The sequence below is a fragment of the Haematobia irritans genome, chromosome 3, assembly GCF_050003625.1.
Source record: "Haematobia irritans isolate KBUSLIRL chromosome 3, ASM5000362v1, whole genome shotgun sequence".
Lineage (NCBI taxonomy): Eukaryota > Metazoa > Arthropoda > Insecta > Diptera > Muscidae > Haematobia > Haematobia irritans.
The window spans coordinates 4,468,446-4,489,189 of record NC_134399.1 but is presented as its reverse complement, the minus strand read 5'-3'; the positions used below and the strand labels follow the sequence as shown (position 1 = coordinate 4,489,189).

General features: G+C 34.5%; 3 protein-coding genes across 3 annotated transcripts; 2 read left to right on the top strand and 1 right to left on the bottom strand.

Annotated features, from left to right (window-relative positions):
• Positions 1 to 5,931: 5,931 nt before the first annotated feature.
• Positions 5,932 to 8,064, top strand: LOC142229932 (neprilysin-1-like). Its single transcript, XM_075300533.1, has one exon. It carries the CDS (start codon positions 5,970 to 5,972, stop codon positions 8,031 to 8,033), a length of 2,064 nt encoding a protein of 687 aa, XP_075156648.1. The 5' UTR covers positions 5,932 to 5,969; the 3' UTR covers positions 8,034 to 8,064.
• A 4,831-nt stretch (positions 8,065 to 12,895) lies between these two features.
• Positions 12,896 to 15,000, top strand: LOC142230224 (neprilysin-1-like). Its single transcript, XM_075300866.1, has one exon. The coding sequence runs from the start codon at positions 12,965 to 12,967 to the stop codon at positions 14,954 to 14,956; it is 1,992 nt and encodes a 663-aa protein (XP_075156981.1). The 5' UTR covers positions 12,896 to 12,964; the 3' UTR covers positions 14,957 to 15,000.
• A 2,499-nt stretch (positions 15,001 to 17,499) lies between these two features.
• Positions 17,500 to 19,603, bottom strand: LOC142230071 (neprilysin-1-like). Its single transcript, XM_075300699.1, has one exon. It carries the CDS (start codon positions 19,567 to 19,569, stop codon positions 17,530 to 17,532), a length of 2,040 nt encoding a protein of 679 aa, XP_075156814.1. The 5' UTR covers positions 19,570 to 19,603; the 3' UTR covers positions 17,500 to 17,529.
• Between the last annotated feature and the right edge of the window lie 1,141 nt (positions 19,604 to 20,744).

The following is a 20,744-nucleotide window of genomic DNA, read 5'->3' as shown; positions in this document are numbered from 1 at the left end:
CGTCCTATATCAATTTGATTTGCTCGCAACCATCCGAAGAGACCCAGCGTCTTCGCCATAGTGCATCATATGTTATTAGACTTCCTTAGCCAGCACATCCGCTTCCTCATTTTTTATTATCCCACAGTGCCCAGGTAACCAGCACAGGGTTTTATTATGCTGCTCAGTGAGAACTATGAGTTCTCTACGACAGCGGCTGACTACCTTAGTCCTTATGTCAGTACTCCACAGTGCTTTTATAGCTACTTAACTGACGACGAAGAAGCTGATATCGCTTCTGAATAAGGGCCTCATCAACAGCGACTCAGCAGCCTTTGTGATCACAGAAATCTCTGCCTGACAAATACTGCAATCACTATCCATCGTGTAAGACTCCCTTATTCCCAATTCACTGCAATAAATACCGCTGTCCGTTCTTTCTTCCATCTTTGATTCGTCCTATATCAATTTGATTTGCTCGCAACCATCCGAGAGACCCAGCGTCTTCGCCATAGTGCATCATATGTTATTAGACTTCCTTAGCCAGCACATCCGCTTCCTCATTTTTTATTATCCCACAGTGCCCAGGTAACCAGCACAGGGTTTTATTATGCTGCTCAGTGAGAACTTTGAGTTCTCTACGACAGCGGCTGACTACATTAGTCCTTATGTCAGTACTCCACAGTGCTTTTATAGCTACTTAACTGACGATGAAGAAGCTGATATCGCTTCTGAATAAGGGCCTCATCAACAGCGACTCAGCAGCCTTTGTGATCACAGAAATCTCTGCCTGACAAATACTGCAATCACTATCCATCGTGTAAGACTCCCTTATTCCCAATTCACTGCAATAAATACCGCTGTCCGTTCTTTCTTCCATCTTTGATCCGACCCTGAACAATGATCAGGGTTCTGAAGGGTATCCTCCTGTTTTTTGCACTTATCTATACTTGGTATTATATGTGCCTATTTGTGATGATAAATATGCTCCGTGGCCATATGGGCGGTCTCTCTGTAATGCTCGGCAAGAATTTCAGTATGCCTGCAGGCAGTCCTCTCCAGCGTGTCCAAGCTCTTAAGTCTAATAAGTGTCAGCTCTGCTGTCTTCCCAACATCAGTACTGCCAAAGCGGCAGTGGCTGTCCTATTTATCCTATTCGACATATGATTAATTTTTAATTTATATTTAATTTTTATTTTAATTTATGCCTGCAGGCAGTCCTCTCCAGCGTGTCAAAGCTCTTAAGTCTCATAAGTGTCAGCTCTGCTGTCTTCCCAACATCAGTACCTCCAAAGCGGCAGTGGCTGTCCTATTTATCCTATTTATTCTCGACATATGATTAATTTTTATTTTTATTTTAATTTTACCTTACAGAAGATGTATTTTTGGCGTGGACTCCATACAAAAATCTTTTAGGGAAGATCTACATCATTGGATCCAAGCATTTTTTAGTATAGGTTAGTTTCTCAAATCCATGTTTACAGGAATATTTTAAAATATTTTTTTACTAAATGACCGATCGTTTAGGGAGATATTTGCAATAAATATTCTTTTCAATTCTGAGTTGTCTTCTCCTATTACACTTCAATCTTTATCATACTGACATATAAAATCATTTACCTTTAAGTAGCCAAACATGTATAATTTTTTTTTTACACTTAACCCTCTTGGGGACAAAAAAAATGATTTTCGATTAAAAATTATGAGTGAGAGCGATTTGATAAATTATATTAATCTGTTAAAATGACAGAATTACATGACATGTTTCGTTTGGCAAAACAACAAGCGAAAAAACATAGATGTTTACGTATATAGTGTCCCAGCTTTTAAGCCAAATTTATTTAAGATAAATGTTGGGAGCATATGCGTGTTAGATTAAAAATGCTACCGGTTTTAGCAAAATATGTTTTTGTTTTTGGTTTGTTTTGGAGAATACGATCAGTAAAAAAAAGAAAACACAAATAAAAGTCGTTAACAAGACAAAGAGCTTGACATTTCGGATTTGTTATTTTAATTTATGAAACAAGTTTATAGAAAAATAAGACAAAATTTTGTCAAATAAGAAACAATGTTGAAAATATAAAAATAAAATTGTCGAAATGTCAACGAAATACAGTGAAGACTTCCACACCAGGACACTCTGAAACACGGATACCCTTCGAACGAGGTTAACTTTTGTGAGACGTTTGCTATATTGTCATAGTCAAATTAACCTCTCATAAGTGTTACCGTACACTTAACCTCTCAAAAAAGGACTTCCACGGTCGCCTATACTTGGTCCACCTTAGAGAGATGTGCACTTATGATAGGTACATTTTAATGTGATAATATAGCAAACGTCTTACTAAAATTAACTTCGTTTAAAAGGCGTCCGTTTTTCAGAGTGTCCTAGTTTAGATGTCTTCACTGTATTTATTTATTTTGAGAGGTTTCCTCTTTCCAGAGTGTCAAAGTTTCAGAGGTTTCACTGTATTTAAATTTTGTTGTACAGATTTAGTCGAAAAACACCAATTGATGGGGTTTCTTTCGAATCAATGTTTAAATATCTAGTGTTCGGACGAAGGTATGGGCATGGCTAATACTCATTTTCTTCTCTTCCAAATTTATAGAGACAGTTGCAAATTCAAAGATTAAAATTTTCGCTTGAGACCTACAATGTTTGCCAATTTTATGTTGCGTGTGCTATCATACGTTATCACCACTGATGACTTGCTACGAAGCTTTTGATTTCTGATTAATCGAAATTAAAATTATGACGCTTCTCAACATTGTTTCAACAACATCAGCATTTCTAAGGCGCCACTGATAACCTTTGGAAACTCTAGTGATATTGGTTAGCAAACATAATTTAATCACAGTGGTACAATGTGCAAATAATTTTGGAATTCGGAATAAACTTCTAAAAAATAAAAATAAATCCAAAAAATCGTCCAAAGACTCCTTGTAACTGAAGAAAGATATTCCCAAGGTCAGAGAGAAGTTCATGACGGTGGTATCAATGGACTGAATAGCCTAAGTGAGTCTGAACTGGCGGGCTGCCACCTAACATAAGTTCAGTACAGGACATAAATTACTTCACAAGATAATACGTTGAACAATCTTCGAGACATACCAGAAAAGTAGTATTTCAACCACTGGATAAGAGAGAAGTTCACCAAATGTGGTATCACAATGGACTGAATAGTCTAAGTGAGCCTGATACATCGGGCTGCCACCTAACCTAACCGAACTTAACTACTGGATTCATATATCCAACGTAGTTGGGCAATCCTGGCATACACGTCGATATTCTGGTGGATATCAAGGGGAAGTGCAACATAGAAATTTTACAACGGGTCCAACGAACATGTTGTCTTGGGGCAACGAAGACTACGACAACCCGCGCATTTGAGACGATACTCGACTTAAGACTTATAGAGGTTCAGATCAAATACAAAGCAGCTATGATTGCGTCTGCGAGATTGAAGATGTTGGAAGAATGGACGGAAACACGAAACATCATGAACCATCAAAGGATGATCAACTGGGAGCCACCTTGCATACCCTGTGTATGCAAGGTGGCTCCGTGGTTTCAAACTCAGTTTCGGACATACATTAAAAAGTTTTTAAGCGGTGGATTATCCGCTCTAAGTAATGCTGGTGACATTTCTGAGTGGTTTAAAGCTTCTCTAAATGCCTTCACTGTTATATGGAACGCAGTTCGGACTCGGTAATATGAAGGCATTAAACTAACCTTGGAATCGGATAGAACTCAGTGATAAGAGAGAAGCTCACCACCAGAGATGGTCTGTATCAAACTTTTTTAGGTTTGCGACTGTCGCAAAGTTGTAAACGTCACATACGCGTCGTAAATGTAGAAAAAGTAATAAAAATCGAAAACTCAAAATATATTAGTCGCGTCAGCTAGGCAGCGAATTCGATGATATCCAAGAAGATGGTATGTGCGAAGAAGTTTCAAAGCTTAGGAATGCTCACAATTTTTGGGTTAAGTCCCCAAATTTTCCCTATTGACCTTTGCACGAGTACAGGGGAACCTTGGATATTCTCGTCCTTTCTTAGCTTAAAGTTCAGCCTCCTTTCCAATATAACCCCAAGGTATTTTGTACACTCACCAACGGCAATTTCGATACCACCTAAGAAATGGACTTTACCATGCGAAAACTTGCACAAATTTCTGCAGAAACTGACAGCGACTGCGTTTCTTTTATAGGGGAGCCAGACTAAATTAAAAAATGTCCATAATTTCTTCTATTCAAAATTAGGTTTTCTACAGTATGTTTATGAGTTTTGCGGCATACGTATTATACCGTCGTATTTGATTGTCGCAAAAGTCACAGTTTGTAACAGGCCAAGCCTGCTCACCACTGTGGTATCACCATGGACTGAATAGTCTAAGTGAGCCTGAAATATTGGGATGCCGCTAAAGTTAACCTAACCAAACCATTAAAGGATAATATGGGAGTAGGTGGGTGTAATGATACTGATGTTGCAACAATCCATGATCGAATAGCTGAGATGTGATCATTGCTGCCGAGAGTGATATTCAGACACCAGTAAGATGGTCCGCGGAGAATGGAAACCCAAAACAGATACCAGAGGGAAATAACAGCTACACTAGGTCGAAGATGGTGAGAGGTCGAAACTGCGGCGGAATCAGCTGCCGAAATCATTTTCGTATTACCGAACTACAGCACAATCCTGCAGGCAAACGTGCGAGCCATAACGGAATGTGTTATGTTAATTGCCTTGGAAAGATAACGAGGCCACAAAATGTGAACATTTTCCCGGAACCAAAGAAGAGAATAGCAGATATTACAGTTAGAATGCCAAGGAATGATCAACAAATATTTGGTATACCTTAGGATCTGCTGCAAATAGATGCCGGAATAAGAGAAAACGGAAATAATCTGGCGATACGAGCTAGGACACATAGGGAAATAATAATAGGACCGAGATTAATGAATAGATACACCCAGAGAAAGAATATGATCACTCCAAACATGTTCGAAGAGCAAAATGTTATTTTTGGACGGTGAACATGGAACATGTTTTTCCCACCAATGTTATTTTCTCTAAAATTATGTATCTGATCTCTACAATATTTTTGCTATAAAAATATTTCATGTTCAACGTCCGAAAATAACATTTTGCTCTTAAAATACGTTTGGAGTGATCATATTCCTTCTCTACATGCACAGGAGACACATAAAGCGTTGTGAACCAACGGTCGAAAGAACGACAAAAATACTATGGGGTGACCCAAACAAGAAAAACTATGGAGAACTATTCAAGCAGAGCAGTACGACAGTCAGATGGGTCATAGGAATGATTACGGGGCACCCAGAACTGCGAGCACATCTGTGGCGAATAGGAACAGCAGATGATGGTGAATGCAGGGTGCGTTTCGAGGATGATGAGAACTTGGAACCCTTGTCATTGATCTGCCTTTACTAGGGAAAGAGTCAACCATGTCGGTGAAGAGGTGATTTGGGAACTGGGCCAGCTTAGAAACAGAGACCGGAAACAAATTGGGAAATTCGTTAAGGACACAGAATTTTTGGAATAAACAAAGAATGCGGAGGAAAAAAGTAGTTAGAATGCACAACAAGCCGAGATGAGACAGGTAAACCTGGATCCTCAACCTAACCTAAAATAAGCACCTTGTGTACTAATCTCTAATATTCGCCAAATTCTTGTTTATCGATCCAAAAATATTCTAATTTATCGATACAGTTAGGATGACGACTTTTTGTAAAAAGGTTAATTATATCCTTCTCTATTTCTCCCATCTCTTCAATTCGTCTTTTGTGATACCATAGACGTTGAATTTCCATAAATCTTTTGACATTATCTCTATATACAATATACGTATTTTCGCCTCTTCATTCCACTGTCAATTGCCTATTGTGTTGATTGTTTTAGACGATGGTTGGTTAGTACTGAATTCAAATTTGAATGGAATAGATCTATGAAAGGTCTAGAAAAACCCAATGGAGATTAAAAACTGGCATCTAATATTCCTTCTCTCGGTATGGCCATTGAAGACATCGACACTCACTATTGATGAATTGAATTCAAATCATTCCGATGAAATTGTACGACAAACAAAAGCTGAAGAAATTCTCAAATATTTCAATAAAACAGCAGATCCATGTGAAGATTTCTTCCAATTTTCGTGTGGCAACTATGGCCTATATCATGCGACCAATACAAGTATAAGTCAATTGGACATTATTGAAGAAGCTCTAAAAAGGAAACTTCAGCATGTCCTAGAGATGGATGCCAGACCAGAGGATACAAATGCAGATAGCAAGCTTAAATTATTTTATAGATCTTGCCTTAAGGCTCCCGCAGTGATGAACCGTGAAACTTTGGCTAATCTTATAAAGGAGTTTGGTGAAATGCCTTTGATGGCTGGCAAGAATTGGCAAGAGGATCAATTCGATTGGCGAGAGACTGTAGCTAAAATTTTCTCTAAAACTAAAAGAGCAATTATTTTTGATTATACGATAGTATCTCCTGATTATAGAACTAAACGCGAAAAGAACCACTTGGTTCTGAACCAAGCGACATTTGGTTTGAAACATCCCTTATACTATTTGGACCCAAGTATTCCAGGAGAATTGGAAAAATATAGAAAAAGGATAGCCGATAATTTGTTCCATACTTTTGGGGCCAGTGAAGATATGGCCAGAAGGACAGCAAATGAAATTTTGGAAGTGGAAATAGCTTTAGCCCAGGGAATGTTGGATGAAAAGTTTAATCAAAATGACTATGAGGATGTCTACTTCAAAGACAGCTCTTTCTCTCATGGAGTTATTCTTGGATTGATATCCCTTCTAGATAAGACGGATGTAATAATAAAAGATATGATTAAAAATTCCATGGGCTTTTTACCGCCAGAGGCAACAGTACAAATGAGATATGTAAAAAATACCTTAGAGGTATTGAGAAAAACTCCCAAAAGGCAATTGGCCAATTATATTTTTTACAACTTCATCAGCAATTTTATTATTCAACTTCGAGATGGCATTGATACCAGAGAGAAATATTGCGTAGAGACTACCAAGGAAATGTTTTACAAAAACTCCATGAATTTGGTATACCGGCATTATTTTAATAACCATTCCAAAGAGATTGTCGACGATATGTGGCAGCAAATAAAGGGGTCCTTTGAAAATATTCTACTGTCAGATCGTCTATCGTGGATTGAAGATGCAACGCGAAATCAAGCCATAGAAAAATTAAAGTCTATGAATTTGAAATTCTTGACTTTTGAGCAGGAGCACCTAAGAGAAAATGTTACTGATTTGCATCTACAATTGGATAATTTTGTTTATAACTTAAACGAAACTTTTGTCCTACAAGCCCAGCAATTTAAGATGAAATTTCATCAACCCGGTGAATCAAGTATAATTACCTATCTTCTACCATTCTATACTCTATGGGAGAATACTGTCGAAATACCAGTATCAATTCTACAGCCGTTTTATGCTTGGTCCCTGCGCTATCCTCATGCCTATAATTATGCCAGTTTGGGTGTATTCTTGGCTCATGAAATGCTACACGGTTTTGATACTCTGGGACAATGGTTTAACACACAAGGTCTTCCGGTTCGTTGGTGGGACTCAGAATCCCTGACGAGATTTGATATACGCCTTGATTGTATTCGTGATCAATATGGTGAATATAGATTTGGTGATCGACGTTTGGAAATGAATGTTCATAATGAAAATATAGCTGACAATGGTGCCATTCGAGTAGCCTATGAAGCTTATCTGAAATGGTTGGAGAGTAACCCATTAGCAATTGAAGGAGAGGGATTTCCTGGTTTGAATTTTACCAATCGACAATTATTCTTCATTAGTTATGCTCAGGGATTTTGTGCTGCTACCAAACCTGAATATATGGCTGCTCATGCAGCCGGTGATGTACATGTTCCTGAAAAATACCGTCTCATTGGAGCTCTATCGAATTTTAATGCATTTTCCCAAGAGTTTAAATGTGCGAAAGGTAGTGCAATGAATCCCAATGAAAAATGTGAAATATATTAATTTTCTAAATACAACCACATTTGTGAGATTACTTTGATTTATTGCTTTAATATACCTGGATTCATAGTCAAGTAATTTTTACGAAAATTTGGAAAATTGGGTCATATTACATAGATTTTTATTGTTAGGGTCTGAGTCTTTTCCAATAAGAGGTGTTATTTTGGTATTCAAAGAATAATTCTGATATTTGAGATAAATGATCGGATTTTTATTTCATAATAATGAGAAATGCGGTTGATCATCCAAGTGACTATCACAACAACTCTTGCAGGACCACATCCTTTTCATATAATTGTTTCCATAACCAAAACACCCTGTTCTCGATAGTCTTACGAATTCCATTTTTGAGGTCGTGAATCGAAACTGGTCTGTTGATGTAGACTTTATCTTTCATGTGACTCCATGAGGAAGAAGAAGTGATAAATCATACGATCTCGGTGACCAATTGCGATCACCTCTTTCTCCTAAGTGATAATAAATGTTGGCTAGTTTATCCAACTCTAGCCATTAGAACTCAATAATCATATCTCGATAGCGCATTTTCTTTTCAATACCAATTCCTTAATCTTCATGTCCAATTAGCTCGCATTTAAAATTGTAATTAATGTAAAGTAATTGATTTGGACGAAAAACCAGCCTGCGTTGATATCAGGCTGGCATAAAAATAGTAACATCGTAACTGTTCACTACCTTATTTTCGAAAGAAGAATCCAATATTTCCTGCCGAACCAATGGAAAGGTTTTTTACTTTTACTTTTGGGATTTCCGAGGTCTCGAAGCGAAAGTTTGCTTATTAACGTAGCCATCGTGATGGAAATAACCCTTATGAGTGACGTTCTAGAAGCGTTTGAAGAGGTATACCCAAAGTTTCTTCCATTCCATATTCTCTCCAATAAAGAGACATGTATATTGATAAGACAGAGAGAATGCTGAGAAGTTTCATCATTCTCACCAGACTCAAACTCTAAAGAAGTCACTTCGAGCAGTTGTTTCTAGCACAATTTGATCACTGCAACGTATATCAGCCTAATAATTCTTCTTCATATCTGAACCTGAATAAAGTGTGATACGGTCAAAATTTGGTCAAGGGAAAACGCGTGTAAATCGGTGAAATCGTTTATTTAAAAAATCAGATTAACTTTCTTTTTCATGTTCAATTAGTATAAAATTCAGGAAAAATATTCAGTTAGGCTTTCGCTTTTCCAAATCCGAATTGCTGGGCCTCACGCTTGACACCTGCCATCAGATTTTGTACAGCCACCTTGTCCACCTTCTTTGCCGCAGAAAGCCAGTTTGCCTTGAACTGCTGCTCGTCCTTAGCAGTTTTTTTGGTCTTCTTTAGGTTCCGCTTAACAATAGCCCAGTATTTCTCAATTGGGCGGAGCTCTGGCGTGTTGGGAGGGTTCTTGTCCTTGGGTACCACCTGCACGTTGTTGGCGGCGTACCACTCCATGGCCTTTTTACCGTAATGGCAAGATGCCAAATCCGGCCAAAACAGTACGGAACAACCGTGTTTCTTCAGGAAAGGCAGCAGACGTTTATTCAAACACTCTTTCACGTAAATTTTTTTGGCTCGATGTACGGTTGTAGACGATACACCCAGCTTATTTGCGGCATCTCGGAGAGAGGTTAGGGTTTCGCTTGAAACTACCGGCAACTCTCTTTGTCGTCTCAGCGGCTTCCGGTTTTCGATTGCCCTCCGATCCAGACTTCCTGGCTGTCGACAAACGTTCCCCAAATACTTTAATTACATTTGTAACGGTTGATTTGGCAACTATTAGCGATTTTGACAGCTTTGCGTGCGAGTAGCTCGGATTTTCGCGATGCGCGAGCAAAATTTTGATACGCTGCTCTTCTTGCTTGGACGGCATTTTGACAACTGAAGAGTGAATTCCAAAATCAAAATAGGAGCAACATTCTACACACACACACCTTCAAAATGAGGGGTGTTCAGGTTTTTTAAATGCAAAATTGAAAGAAATACGTCAAGTTTATATTGACCAAATTTTGACCGTATCACCCTTTATTTTACCCTTCTCCAGGTTGTGGCCTTCCGGCATATGGAACAATCATAGTCATTGGCGAAGAACGTCCAACGGGTGCAGTCAAACTATTGCAACTATCGCTTGGTCTCTGTGTGTAGCAGTGTATCGATGTTTCAACGAATGTCTCGAAAGCGTGGATTCCATTTTTCATTCCATCTCATGAAATATTCTCATGGTAGCTCTTCTTGTACAAAGTAAGCTAACGCGGTATCGCCGACCGCTTTCTCATGCCCCATATTCTTTTGGGCTATAACCAAAGCGAAGTTTGGAAATGTCTAATGTCTCAGCTATCTCGCGCACCCATAATCAGCCGTCATTAAATACGAAATCGTGGACTTTTGGCATCCAGGAGTGAGTCTAAGTACTTATTTCACTTCATCGAAATATATTTGCCTGCAGCCTATAAATGCAAACTTGTGTAAAATTTTAGCTCTTTTATCACGCAGAGAAGGAATATGATCACCTCAAACATTTTTTAGGAGCAAAATATTATTTTTTGGAGGTGAAAATGTTTTCTCCGCAAATATAAACTTATGAGAACATGGTTGCGACAAACATGTTATATGTTTCCAGTCCAAAAATAACATTTTGCTCTTGAAAAAAGTTTGAGGTGATCATATTCCTTCTCTGAGTGATTAAAGAGTGTGGCGTCTTAGCTAAAATGTGATATAGTTCAAAATTCAATTTTTAACTACATTTTTCACGAATTTTCGTCCTACCAAATCCCACAAATCTGATCGAATCTAGTAAATTGATATATCTCTATACTCACCTAGTAAAGTTGAGTATCAAGTCTTAACAACATTTCGTCCTACCGAATCTCACTAATCTGATCGTTTGACCGAATCTATAAAATTGTAAAGCATCTCTATACTCACCTATTTTGGTTGAGTTTCATGTCATTGATAAGCAAGAGAAGAGATTTGTATTCTCATTTCATTTAACTCACTCATATAATGATAACCCTAGTGTTTGTAAATTATAATCCCTTTATATGTGGTTGTAGAGTACGAGAACAAAAAAAAAACATATCGCAGAGACGTAGGCTAATTGCTGAGAAATTTAGAGCCATAACAGAAAAAAAGAGCTATATTTCCCTCTTCTTTGCGAATTTTATCTCTAAGAGTTGAAGTATTTTAGGTGATTTGTGGTTGGAAGAAGTGGGTGTTTGATTATTGTTGTCGGCACGAGCTCTCGATGAAAAAGAAGTTAATTTTATATTACAAAAAAAATTGTAGAATTGGTAATTAACAAAAATAGCGTTACAGAGCGATAATTACGCAGTTTAAAAAAACACGACTTTGTCGTTAGTTTACCAGCAAAAAATACTTCAGCAGTAAGAGTTTAGTTGCGCTTTTTCGTATACAAAAAAGTAGGCAGTGCATCCACACTGCATGAATCGGTGGCAATAACGTAAATGAGTAATCAAACTAGTTTATGATCATTCGTTTACTTTATTGCAACCAATTCATGCAGTATAGATGCATGAAAGGTAGTGCTGTTTTCCTTCACGCCAACAATGCTACACTCAAGACTATATATCACTTCTGAGCAATATTTCTATTAAAATGATTATATCAGCGCTATGTAGAAGCTGCTCTAAATCGGGACATAGCCCACAAAAATCAGCGCTGATTCGGTTGTTTTGTAAGCAGTTGGTACTGCCTCTCTTACTTACAATCCTGCTGAAATAGTGCTCCATTTTTTGCTGGGGCTGTGTTCCTTCACGCCAACAATGCTACACTCAAGATTATATATCACTTCTGAGCAATATTTCTATTAAATTGAGCAATTATATCAGCGCTATGTAGAAGCTGCCCTAAATCGGGACATCGCCTACAAAAATCAGCGCTGATTCGGTTGTTTTGTAAGCAGTTGGTACTGCCTCTCTCCCTTACAATCCTGCTGAAGTAGTGCTCCATTTTTTGCTGGATTCCTTATTCTCCCTTTTGCTAGAGAGAAATGCTACACTCAAGATTATATATCACTTCTGAGCAATATTTCTATTAAATTGAGCAATTATATCAGCGCTATGTAGAAGCTGCCCTAAATCGGGACATCGCCTACAAAAATCAGCGCTGATTCGGTTGTTTTGTAAGCAGTTGGTACTGCCTCTCTCCCTTACAATCCTGCTGAAGTAGTGCTCCATTTTTTGCTGGATTCCTTATTCTCCCTTTTGCTAGAGAGAAATGATGAATCGGAAAGTGTAGCTCTATTTCCGATATGGCTGATATACTAAACTTTCTGCATTTGCAATTGACATATTGAAGGCTACAAAAAATCTACTCAAAGCAATGGTGCAAAAAAAATTTCTTTCTCTTCCGAATAACTATTGTCCTATAACACATGTATTGTGATATGCTTCTTCTTCATTAATCCGCTGAATTGTAAGCAACCACAGTACGCACGTCGCAGTTTATCGTTTGATTCACGACTACGCCACTATTTAGGTCAACTTGCATACGAAGAATAAAAGCGTTGAAGACAACGGTTAAATAATTTATCCTATATAAAAGCTGCAATGTAAAAAGTGGGATAATTTTATACTTTTCGATGTAGTAAACTCTGACAATCGAACGTGCATATTGAATTTCACAACTAAATGAAAATTTTCAATTTATGTAGGGAATATTAAAAATATGAAAAACGTTTTCAGTCTCCCAAAAATTTTTAATTTTTTTTTAATGTAACCTTTTAAATCCCCTTCAGTTAAAATTCTACGCCCATGACTTGGTCATCAATCATTGAATCAATAGTTTTTACATTTCAAAATGCAAGTATCATTAATTATTTCGAAATCAGTAACTACTAGGAATTCTAAGTAAAAACATTCTATTTTTCATAGAAAACCAAACATTACCATATAATTTAATGTGGCTTTAAAATATGAAATCTAAGCTTTATTTTTGCTATTTCACTGCATTCGTTTCCATAAGCATAGCTAATGGTCTCAATCAAACATCCTATAAATCTATGTATAACATAGACCCTTTAACGGATGCAATGGAGGTTCGTAAAATTAAAACCCAAATAATCAGTAAATATTTCAACGATAATATGGATCCTTGTGAGGATTTTTATGAATTCACATGTGGCAAATATTACCGGGAAAATGCAACAAATGAATTTAATAAAATGCAAATGGCCTCATTGAAAAGAATAAGAAACGAATTGGAAACTGATGATTCCATGGCTACGAAAGATGAAATAAAAGTAAAGAAGTTCTTCAAATCTTGTATGAACTCAAGGGATCAACTTTTGAAAGATACTGAGAAGCTAAAGGATTTTGTCAAAGAGCTGGGCCCAATTCCCATTCTTATGGGCGATATGTGGAAAGAAAATTCAAATGATTGGCGAACATTGCATTCACAGATATTCCATAAGACTGTGAAAGGTGGTTTATTTGATTTTAATGTTATTAGTAATTTTAATGGCAGTTCTATAAATTATGTGAGTCTTACACAACCCTCTAAGTGGATGTTTAATCCATTCAACTTATTGGAGAAAGAAAATCTTATCACAAATATTTTTGAAAAATATTTCCAAATAAATTCATCTCTGGCAAAAGAAGCTTCAAGAAATATAGTGGCTTTGGAAGAAGATTTGACTAAAGCTCAATATGTCAGTAAATCAGATTATGCACTGGAAACTATTGAAGATCTTCAAACTAAATATCTAGCCCTTTGGGATACCCAGAAACTCATAACTCAGGCCTTGGGATTTACTCCCAAATATATGGTGGTACAACATGAATATCTTGGAAAAGTTTTTGAAGTTTTACAAAACCATACCCCCGAAAATTTATTAAATTATATTTTTCTTTGCTACATCAACAATTACATTTTCCATCCAGATGAAACTTCCAATATGATAGAAAATAAATGTTTGGAAATCATTGAAACCTATTTCTATGATACATTGGCTAATTTAATTTATCGTAAATATCCTGAAGGACAACACAAGGATAACATCATGTTTATATGGGATAATTTAAAGGAAGCCTTTGAAGCTGTTTATAATATGCCTCAAATGAGTTGGATGCCAAATGAAACTCGTCAATTGGCTTTAGATAAATTAAAGGCCATGGAACTTGAAATTATGGGCGTAGACAATGTGAAGAAAAATGATTTTTTAAATTTAGATCTAAATGTCAATAATTATCTTTACAATATCAATGCATTTTTCAATATGGAATCCGAGAACGTTAGATCTCAAATTAAGGAAGCTTGTATGATCTCCAGGAAAACAAAATCTAATGCTCCACATTATTCTTATGAAGAAAATATTGTTCGCTTACCTGTATCGTATTTGGAACCGTTCTTTATTTTGTCTCCTTCCTATCCAAATTTTTATAATTTCGCAAATTTAGGATTTATCTTGGGTCAAGAAATGACCCATGCTTTCGATACTATTGGTCGCAAATATGATAACCAGAAAAACTTTAAGGATTGGTGGGATCCCAAATTTACCAGATATTTTTATAACATCAGCGATTGTTTAATGGCCCAATACAAAGCATTTAATAGCTCTGGCCAATCTCTGCCCTTTGGGGAAGATGTAGCAAATGAAAATTTGGCCGATAATGTTGCTGTCTATGTAGCCTTTGGAGCCTATATGCAATGGTATAACAAAACCAAAGAACATGGACTGGAAGTATTTCCCACTAAAACCTATAACAATCGCCAATGGTTTTTCATTGCCTTTGGTCAAATGTTATGTGCAAATATGAAAGCGGATTATATACCCCCAAAGGTAATCCCACATGTACCGGAGAAATTTAGAGTTAACAGTTGTGTTACAAATTTTCCAGCTTTTTGGAATACCTTCAATTGTCCAAAGGGCTCTGGAATGCATCCTATGAATTTATGTAAATTATAATGTAAAATTGTTTATAATTTAAATAAAAATTTAAAAAAAAAAAATGTTTATTTTTGCGCATTATTTTGAAAAATTTAAGATGAAATTTTAGTAATCCCCAAAATCCACCATAACAAATTGGAAATTATTACTTTTAATGGACATCAAAAAATGTTCGTTTTTGCAGATAGAGATGATCACCTCAAACAAGCAAAAAAATTGGAAGTTGTTCTAAAGGCCCAATTTTAAAAGCACTTTGAAAAATTACCTCAAGTTATTTTAACACCCTTTATATTAACTAAACAGGAAGTTCTTCTGACACTTAACCACAAATTCCTCTGAAAAAAAATATAATATTCAAAATGGTAAAAAAAACATACCATATTTTTTCAAAACAAAAAACAAAAATTATAATAATAATTATTTTTTTTTTTTTAAATAAACTAAGTTTCTATTTACAAAAAAAAAAAAAAAAAACAATTTGATTTAAGCAGAAATATTTATACAATACACAGTTTTTTTACCAACAGTAATTTTAAATCTGGTAAATATTATTTAACGTAAAATTATTGGTAAAAATTTGATTTTCAATTTTGACTGCAGATTACTCAGCAGTACTACACGTTTTCCGGAAAAACGTATTTTTAAAAATAGTTTTATGATGTTTTAAATGCAACAAACTTAATTTTATAAAATTCGGTAAAAATTTTAAGACTTAAGAATTTTTTTCTGGTTGTATCTTAAAAGATACAGTGCGCATTTAGGGGTTAATTGAAGTTTTTACAAAACGCTTTTTTCGTATTTGTAATGAGTAAATGTTAACTTTTTCTGTTTCACATACTTTATAAACAGAGTAAGAATTAATATAGTAGTAAAAATTATCAAAATTTTGTCGAAAAAAAACTGCTAAATTCATTCTAGAAAAATTGAGATTTTTTGAAAATATTTGAGGTCAAACGTTTCAGACGTATTCCAAAATTATAAAAATTATTTATTTGGAAAATATCACAATTTTTTTTTATAATTCACAACCATATCATTTAATTAAGATCACACACGGAAAAAATATTTACATGGTGTTAAAGATTATGCAATCTAAATTTTATTATGCGCAATTTACCCGATATTAAGGACAAATTTCTTCAAAACAAGGAAATTTTAATTAAAAGAAAATTTATAATTTTTGCTTAAAAAAAAAATAATTTTAATAAAATTAGGACACACATTTTGGGAATTTTCGTCCCTCCTTTAAAGTTGTATGTCTTTGAAATACCCAGCAAAAAAAGCTTCGCCAAAAAAGTAGTGAAAATATTCTTTCTGGATCCGGAAGTAATGCAGAAGCGATGAATTTAACATGGACTTGTCATAGGACGGATGCCCACCATTTCAACAGCCGTTGCACTGAATTTTCATCACTTCTTAAGGTGTGATGCGAATCCAGTGTTTTGGATGTGTATTAAGAAATTTTGTGATATTTTGACGAATAAATAATTTTTAAAATTTTAAAATTTTGTCTAGAACGTTTGACATCAAAATTCGAAATTTTTCTAGAAAGGATTTAGCATTTTTTTCGGCAAAAATTAGATAATTTGCACTATCTTATTAATTCTTAATTTGTTTTTAACCTATTTGGCACAATAAAATATTCAAATTACCATTAAAAATATGAAAAAAGCGAGTTATAAAAAAATTGACTCAAATGAAATTCCTGAGCAGTTGAAATAAAGAACATCTTTAGGAGAACATTTTTGGATGTGCTTTTACAGTTGTGCCTTTAGAAGAACTTCCATTTTTTTTGCTGTTTAAGGCAAATTTCTTAAAGTTAAAGTAAAACATTTTTAATTTAAAGAAATCGTCTTTAAATCAACTGATATATTGATTCTTTAGATTTAAGATAAAAATGCTTCATATTAAGGCAACGACCTGTTTTACGGATTTGTATATTTGATTTAAAATCTTTTTTGGAAATAAGAAAAAATATTACCTTGAAATATCTTGTATAATTTGGATTTTTAAACTGCCACTTGTTTGTACGTGAATAACTTTATTAATATATCGCAAACCAAAAATTAAAATTCCATAAATTAAATCTGTATCCTAATTTTAATTTTATTGATCTTAGATGTAAATCTGGACAGGTCCCTAAGATATTTCCTTATTTTAAAAAAGCTTGGAATCTATATCAAAATCCTTCAGGGAAGGTCACAAAAATTTGGATCCTAAACTTATTTTTTGCGTGCAACTGTTGTGGTAATGACCAATTTTGCTCCACTTCCGAATCCAAAAAGAGCACTTTTACTTGTTTTTTCGGCGGCGCTTTTTTGTTGGGATATGTTACATAAATAAAATAAAGAACATGTTGTCCTAAATAACTAAATTCCACTAAGAAAAAACACATGACTGTAAAATTTTGTAAAATAGGGTCCATATTCAAAATAATTTATTGACACTTTATCGAAGAAATTTGTATGGCACTAGTAGGTTTAAAGTTTACGTTAACTTTTATCAACATGCGGTAATCATGTCCAACTATATTTTTTCTCCCTCCCGTTTAAAACACTCACTCAAGTTTAAATAATTTATTTTTAAATTTATTAATAAATTTTACATTTTTTCTCTGGATTCATGGCACTACCCACTGGACACTGGAATTCCTGGGCAAATTCCTCATTATTCGATAGAGGTCCTATTACACGAAATTTCTCCGGAACATGGATATCACTAGCCGCCTGTAGGGCCATATAATCGGGATGTGTATGGGCACACCATAGCTGAGCATAACTAATGAAAAATAATTGCCGATTATTGTAGGCCAATCCTGGAAAAGATTCTTCACTATTTTGATGTTTTTCATGCCAACTTAAATAGGCATCATAGGCCAAACGGACACCACCATTATCGGCTATATTTTCACCTTGAGAAGTCATCTCCGGCAAAGGGCGACCCCCATAGCTATAGGATTTATATTGATCGACAAAACATTTGGCTTGCTGACGGAATTCCCTCTCCGATTCTGAATCCCACCAATCTTGAAGATTTCCCTTGAGATCACAGCTACGTCCTACATCATCAAAGCCATGAAGAATTTCATGGGCCACTGCAAATCCCAGAGAACCAAAATTATATGCATAAGGATAGGAACTGGACCAGGCGTAGAAAGGTTGCAGAAAATCGATGGGTATTTTGACGGCATTTTCAATGACCACATTAAAAGGAGAAAATCCAGTAGCTATCATGGGCTCTGGAGGTTTGTTAAATTTTGCTCTGGCCTTTTGACCTTCCAGTTCCAATATGGCCTTCATATTCTGCACATAGTCATAGTTATTGATTTCCAACTCTGAGAACTCTTCGGAGAAATTCTTATGCTCATAGGTTAGGATTTCTAAATTCATGGCTTTGAGCTTTTGTTGGGCATATTCCAAAGTATCTGGCTTCATCCATTTTAGTCTATCCGATTGCAGCGAATTCTCAAAAGCCAATTTCAATTCGTGCCACATAAAGTTAACACCCTCTTTGGTGGTTTCATTGAAATTTTTCCGATAGATTAGATTGACCAATGGCTGGTAGAATATATTTTTAGTATCCTTGAGACAACTTTTTTCATGGACCTCTGCGGTATCATCAAGGTCATATAAATAGCTGGTAATGTATTCGTAGAATAAGAAGTTAGCTACCGATTTTAGGGAAGCATTTTGCATAACCTGGAAGGTATTGGCCAAGTATTGAGGCTGAACAATCAACACATCGGGTGTGAAGCCCATAACATCGTTTATCAGTTTTTTAGTATCCCACACTGGTAAATATTTCTCATGGACCTTCTCAATGTCCTCCACGCGATACATTTCATCCAATGGCAAATCCAATTTCGCATCAAGCATACCACGAGCCAAAGATATTTCAAAATCTAAGATTTCCTGGGCTGTGGTGTTAGCTAAAGCCTCGTCTACACCCAAAAATTTGTGCAAATCCTTGGCAATTTCCTTCTTGTGTTTATCCCTGGCCATGGGCAGAGTTTCGTCGACATATAAAGATATATCCTTCAAAGCAAAAATGGGCTGGGCAAGAGCTACACGATTAATGGAATTATCATTCAAATCACTGTTCACACTAATCTCAAAGAAAATTTGCAAGCCTGTTTTATGAATCATTTTAGCCACAGTACTACTCCAATCGAAATCCTTCTCTTGCCAATCGTCACCTTCCAAAACTGGCATATGTCCAATTTCATTGATTATGGCCCGGAGTTTCTCGGCATAGCCACTCATAAGCCCCGGAGCACTAATGCATGACCTATAGAAATTCTTGACTTTCTTATCAATGTCTGTATCGGTGGGATCATCCATTTCCAATTCTCTCTTGATTTTGCTTAACATTGCCTTTTCCAGAAATTCAAAAGTGCTCACCGTTGTATTGGTGGGATGGTATTTTCCAAAATTTCCACATGTATATTCAAAAAAGTCTTCACATGGATCTGCCGTGGTATTAAAATATTTGAGCATTTCTGTGGCTTTTGTTAGTCTTATGATTTCCACTGAATGATCTGCATTTAATTGACCAACCGAAATGGGATTGCCTTTGATGGTGGTCAGGAAAACTAAAACCAAAGCAAACGAACCCGAAATATTAGGTGGCATTTTCACAGTACTTTGAATTTTCAATTATTCTATATTGACGTTTATTTTAGAACTGAATGTGAAATTTATTTCAAATTTTTACACAGTCCCGTAGAGCTGATAACTCTCCTATTTTGTAGGCATCGTCTTGTAAGGTCAAATGGTTATCAAAAATGATACCAATGATTCTGGTTGGAATTTTTTTGCAAATATTCAACATAAGAGCTTCACTTTAGGACACACACATTCAAGTTTTATGTTTAAATGAAGAGTTCATACGAAAAAAACTTAATTTTGGTACATTATATTCAAATTTTAAATTTAAATAAATTCGTTACTATTTTATTTTTTATAAATGAGTTTTTATTAATAAAAATAACTTTAAAAATTAATTAAATTTGTTTAATCAATTTAAATTTAAATAAAATCGTTAAATTAATTAATCTAAATTTTTTTATATTTTTTTTTTTTAAATAATTTAAATACAAATTTTAATTTTAGCTTTAGTATTGATGTTATTGTTATTTTTAAAATTTAGATTGGTCTAATTTAATTTTGAATTTTTATAAATTTATTTAATTTATTACTTTAAATTAAAATAAATTAATTAATTTATATTTTTTGTCACATATTTCATATAATTTTAATGCAAATGTTTATTTATTTTTTAAGTTTTGAGTTATTCTTATGATTTTTTTTTAAATATAAGTTTAATACAAATTTCGATTTTAGTTTTAGTCTTGATGTTACTGTTCGGTTTAGATTGTTCTCGTTTTTTAAATGTAAATAAAGTTTTTTAATTAATTAATTAATTTAAATTTCAATAAATTCGTTAAACTAATTAATTTAAAATTGTTTTCGAATTTTTTTATTATAATTTAAATTATTTTTTGTTTTGTTTTTAAATTAAAATTCATCTAATTTAATTTTAAATTAAAAAAATATTCAATTAAAATTTTAAATTTAAAAATTGTTTTCTTTTAATCAATTAAATTTCAATACATTCGTTAAATTAATTGATTTAAAATTATTTTCAAATTTTTTAATGTAAATTAAATTATTGTTTTAATTATGATTTGTCTCATTTAATTTTAAATTTAAAAAAAAATCTATTTTATTAGTTAATTTAAATTTAAATAATTTTTTTTTAATATAAAGTTTTAATTTTAATGTTACTGTTAGTTTTAGTATTTAGA

Excerpts from the sequence above, each read along its gene's own strand:
- LOC142230224 (XM_075300866.1), top strand. The coding sequence starts at position 12,965 with ATGAAATCTAAGCTTTATTTTTGCTATTTCACTGCATTCGTTTCCATA.
- LOC142230071 (XM_075300699.1), bottom strand. The coding sequence starts at position 19,569 with ATGCCACCTAATATTTCGGGTTCGTTTGCTTTGGTTTTAGTTTTCCTG.
- LOC142229932 (XM_075300533.1), top strand. The coding sequence starts at position 5,970 with ATGGAGATTAAAAACTGGCATCTAATATTCCTTCTCTCGGTATGGCCA.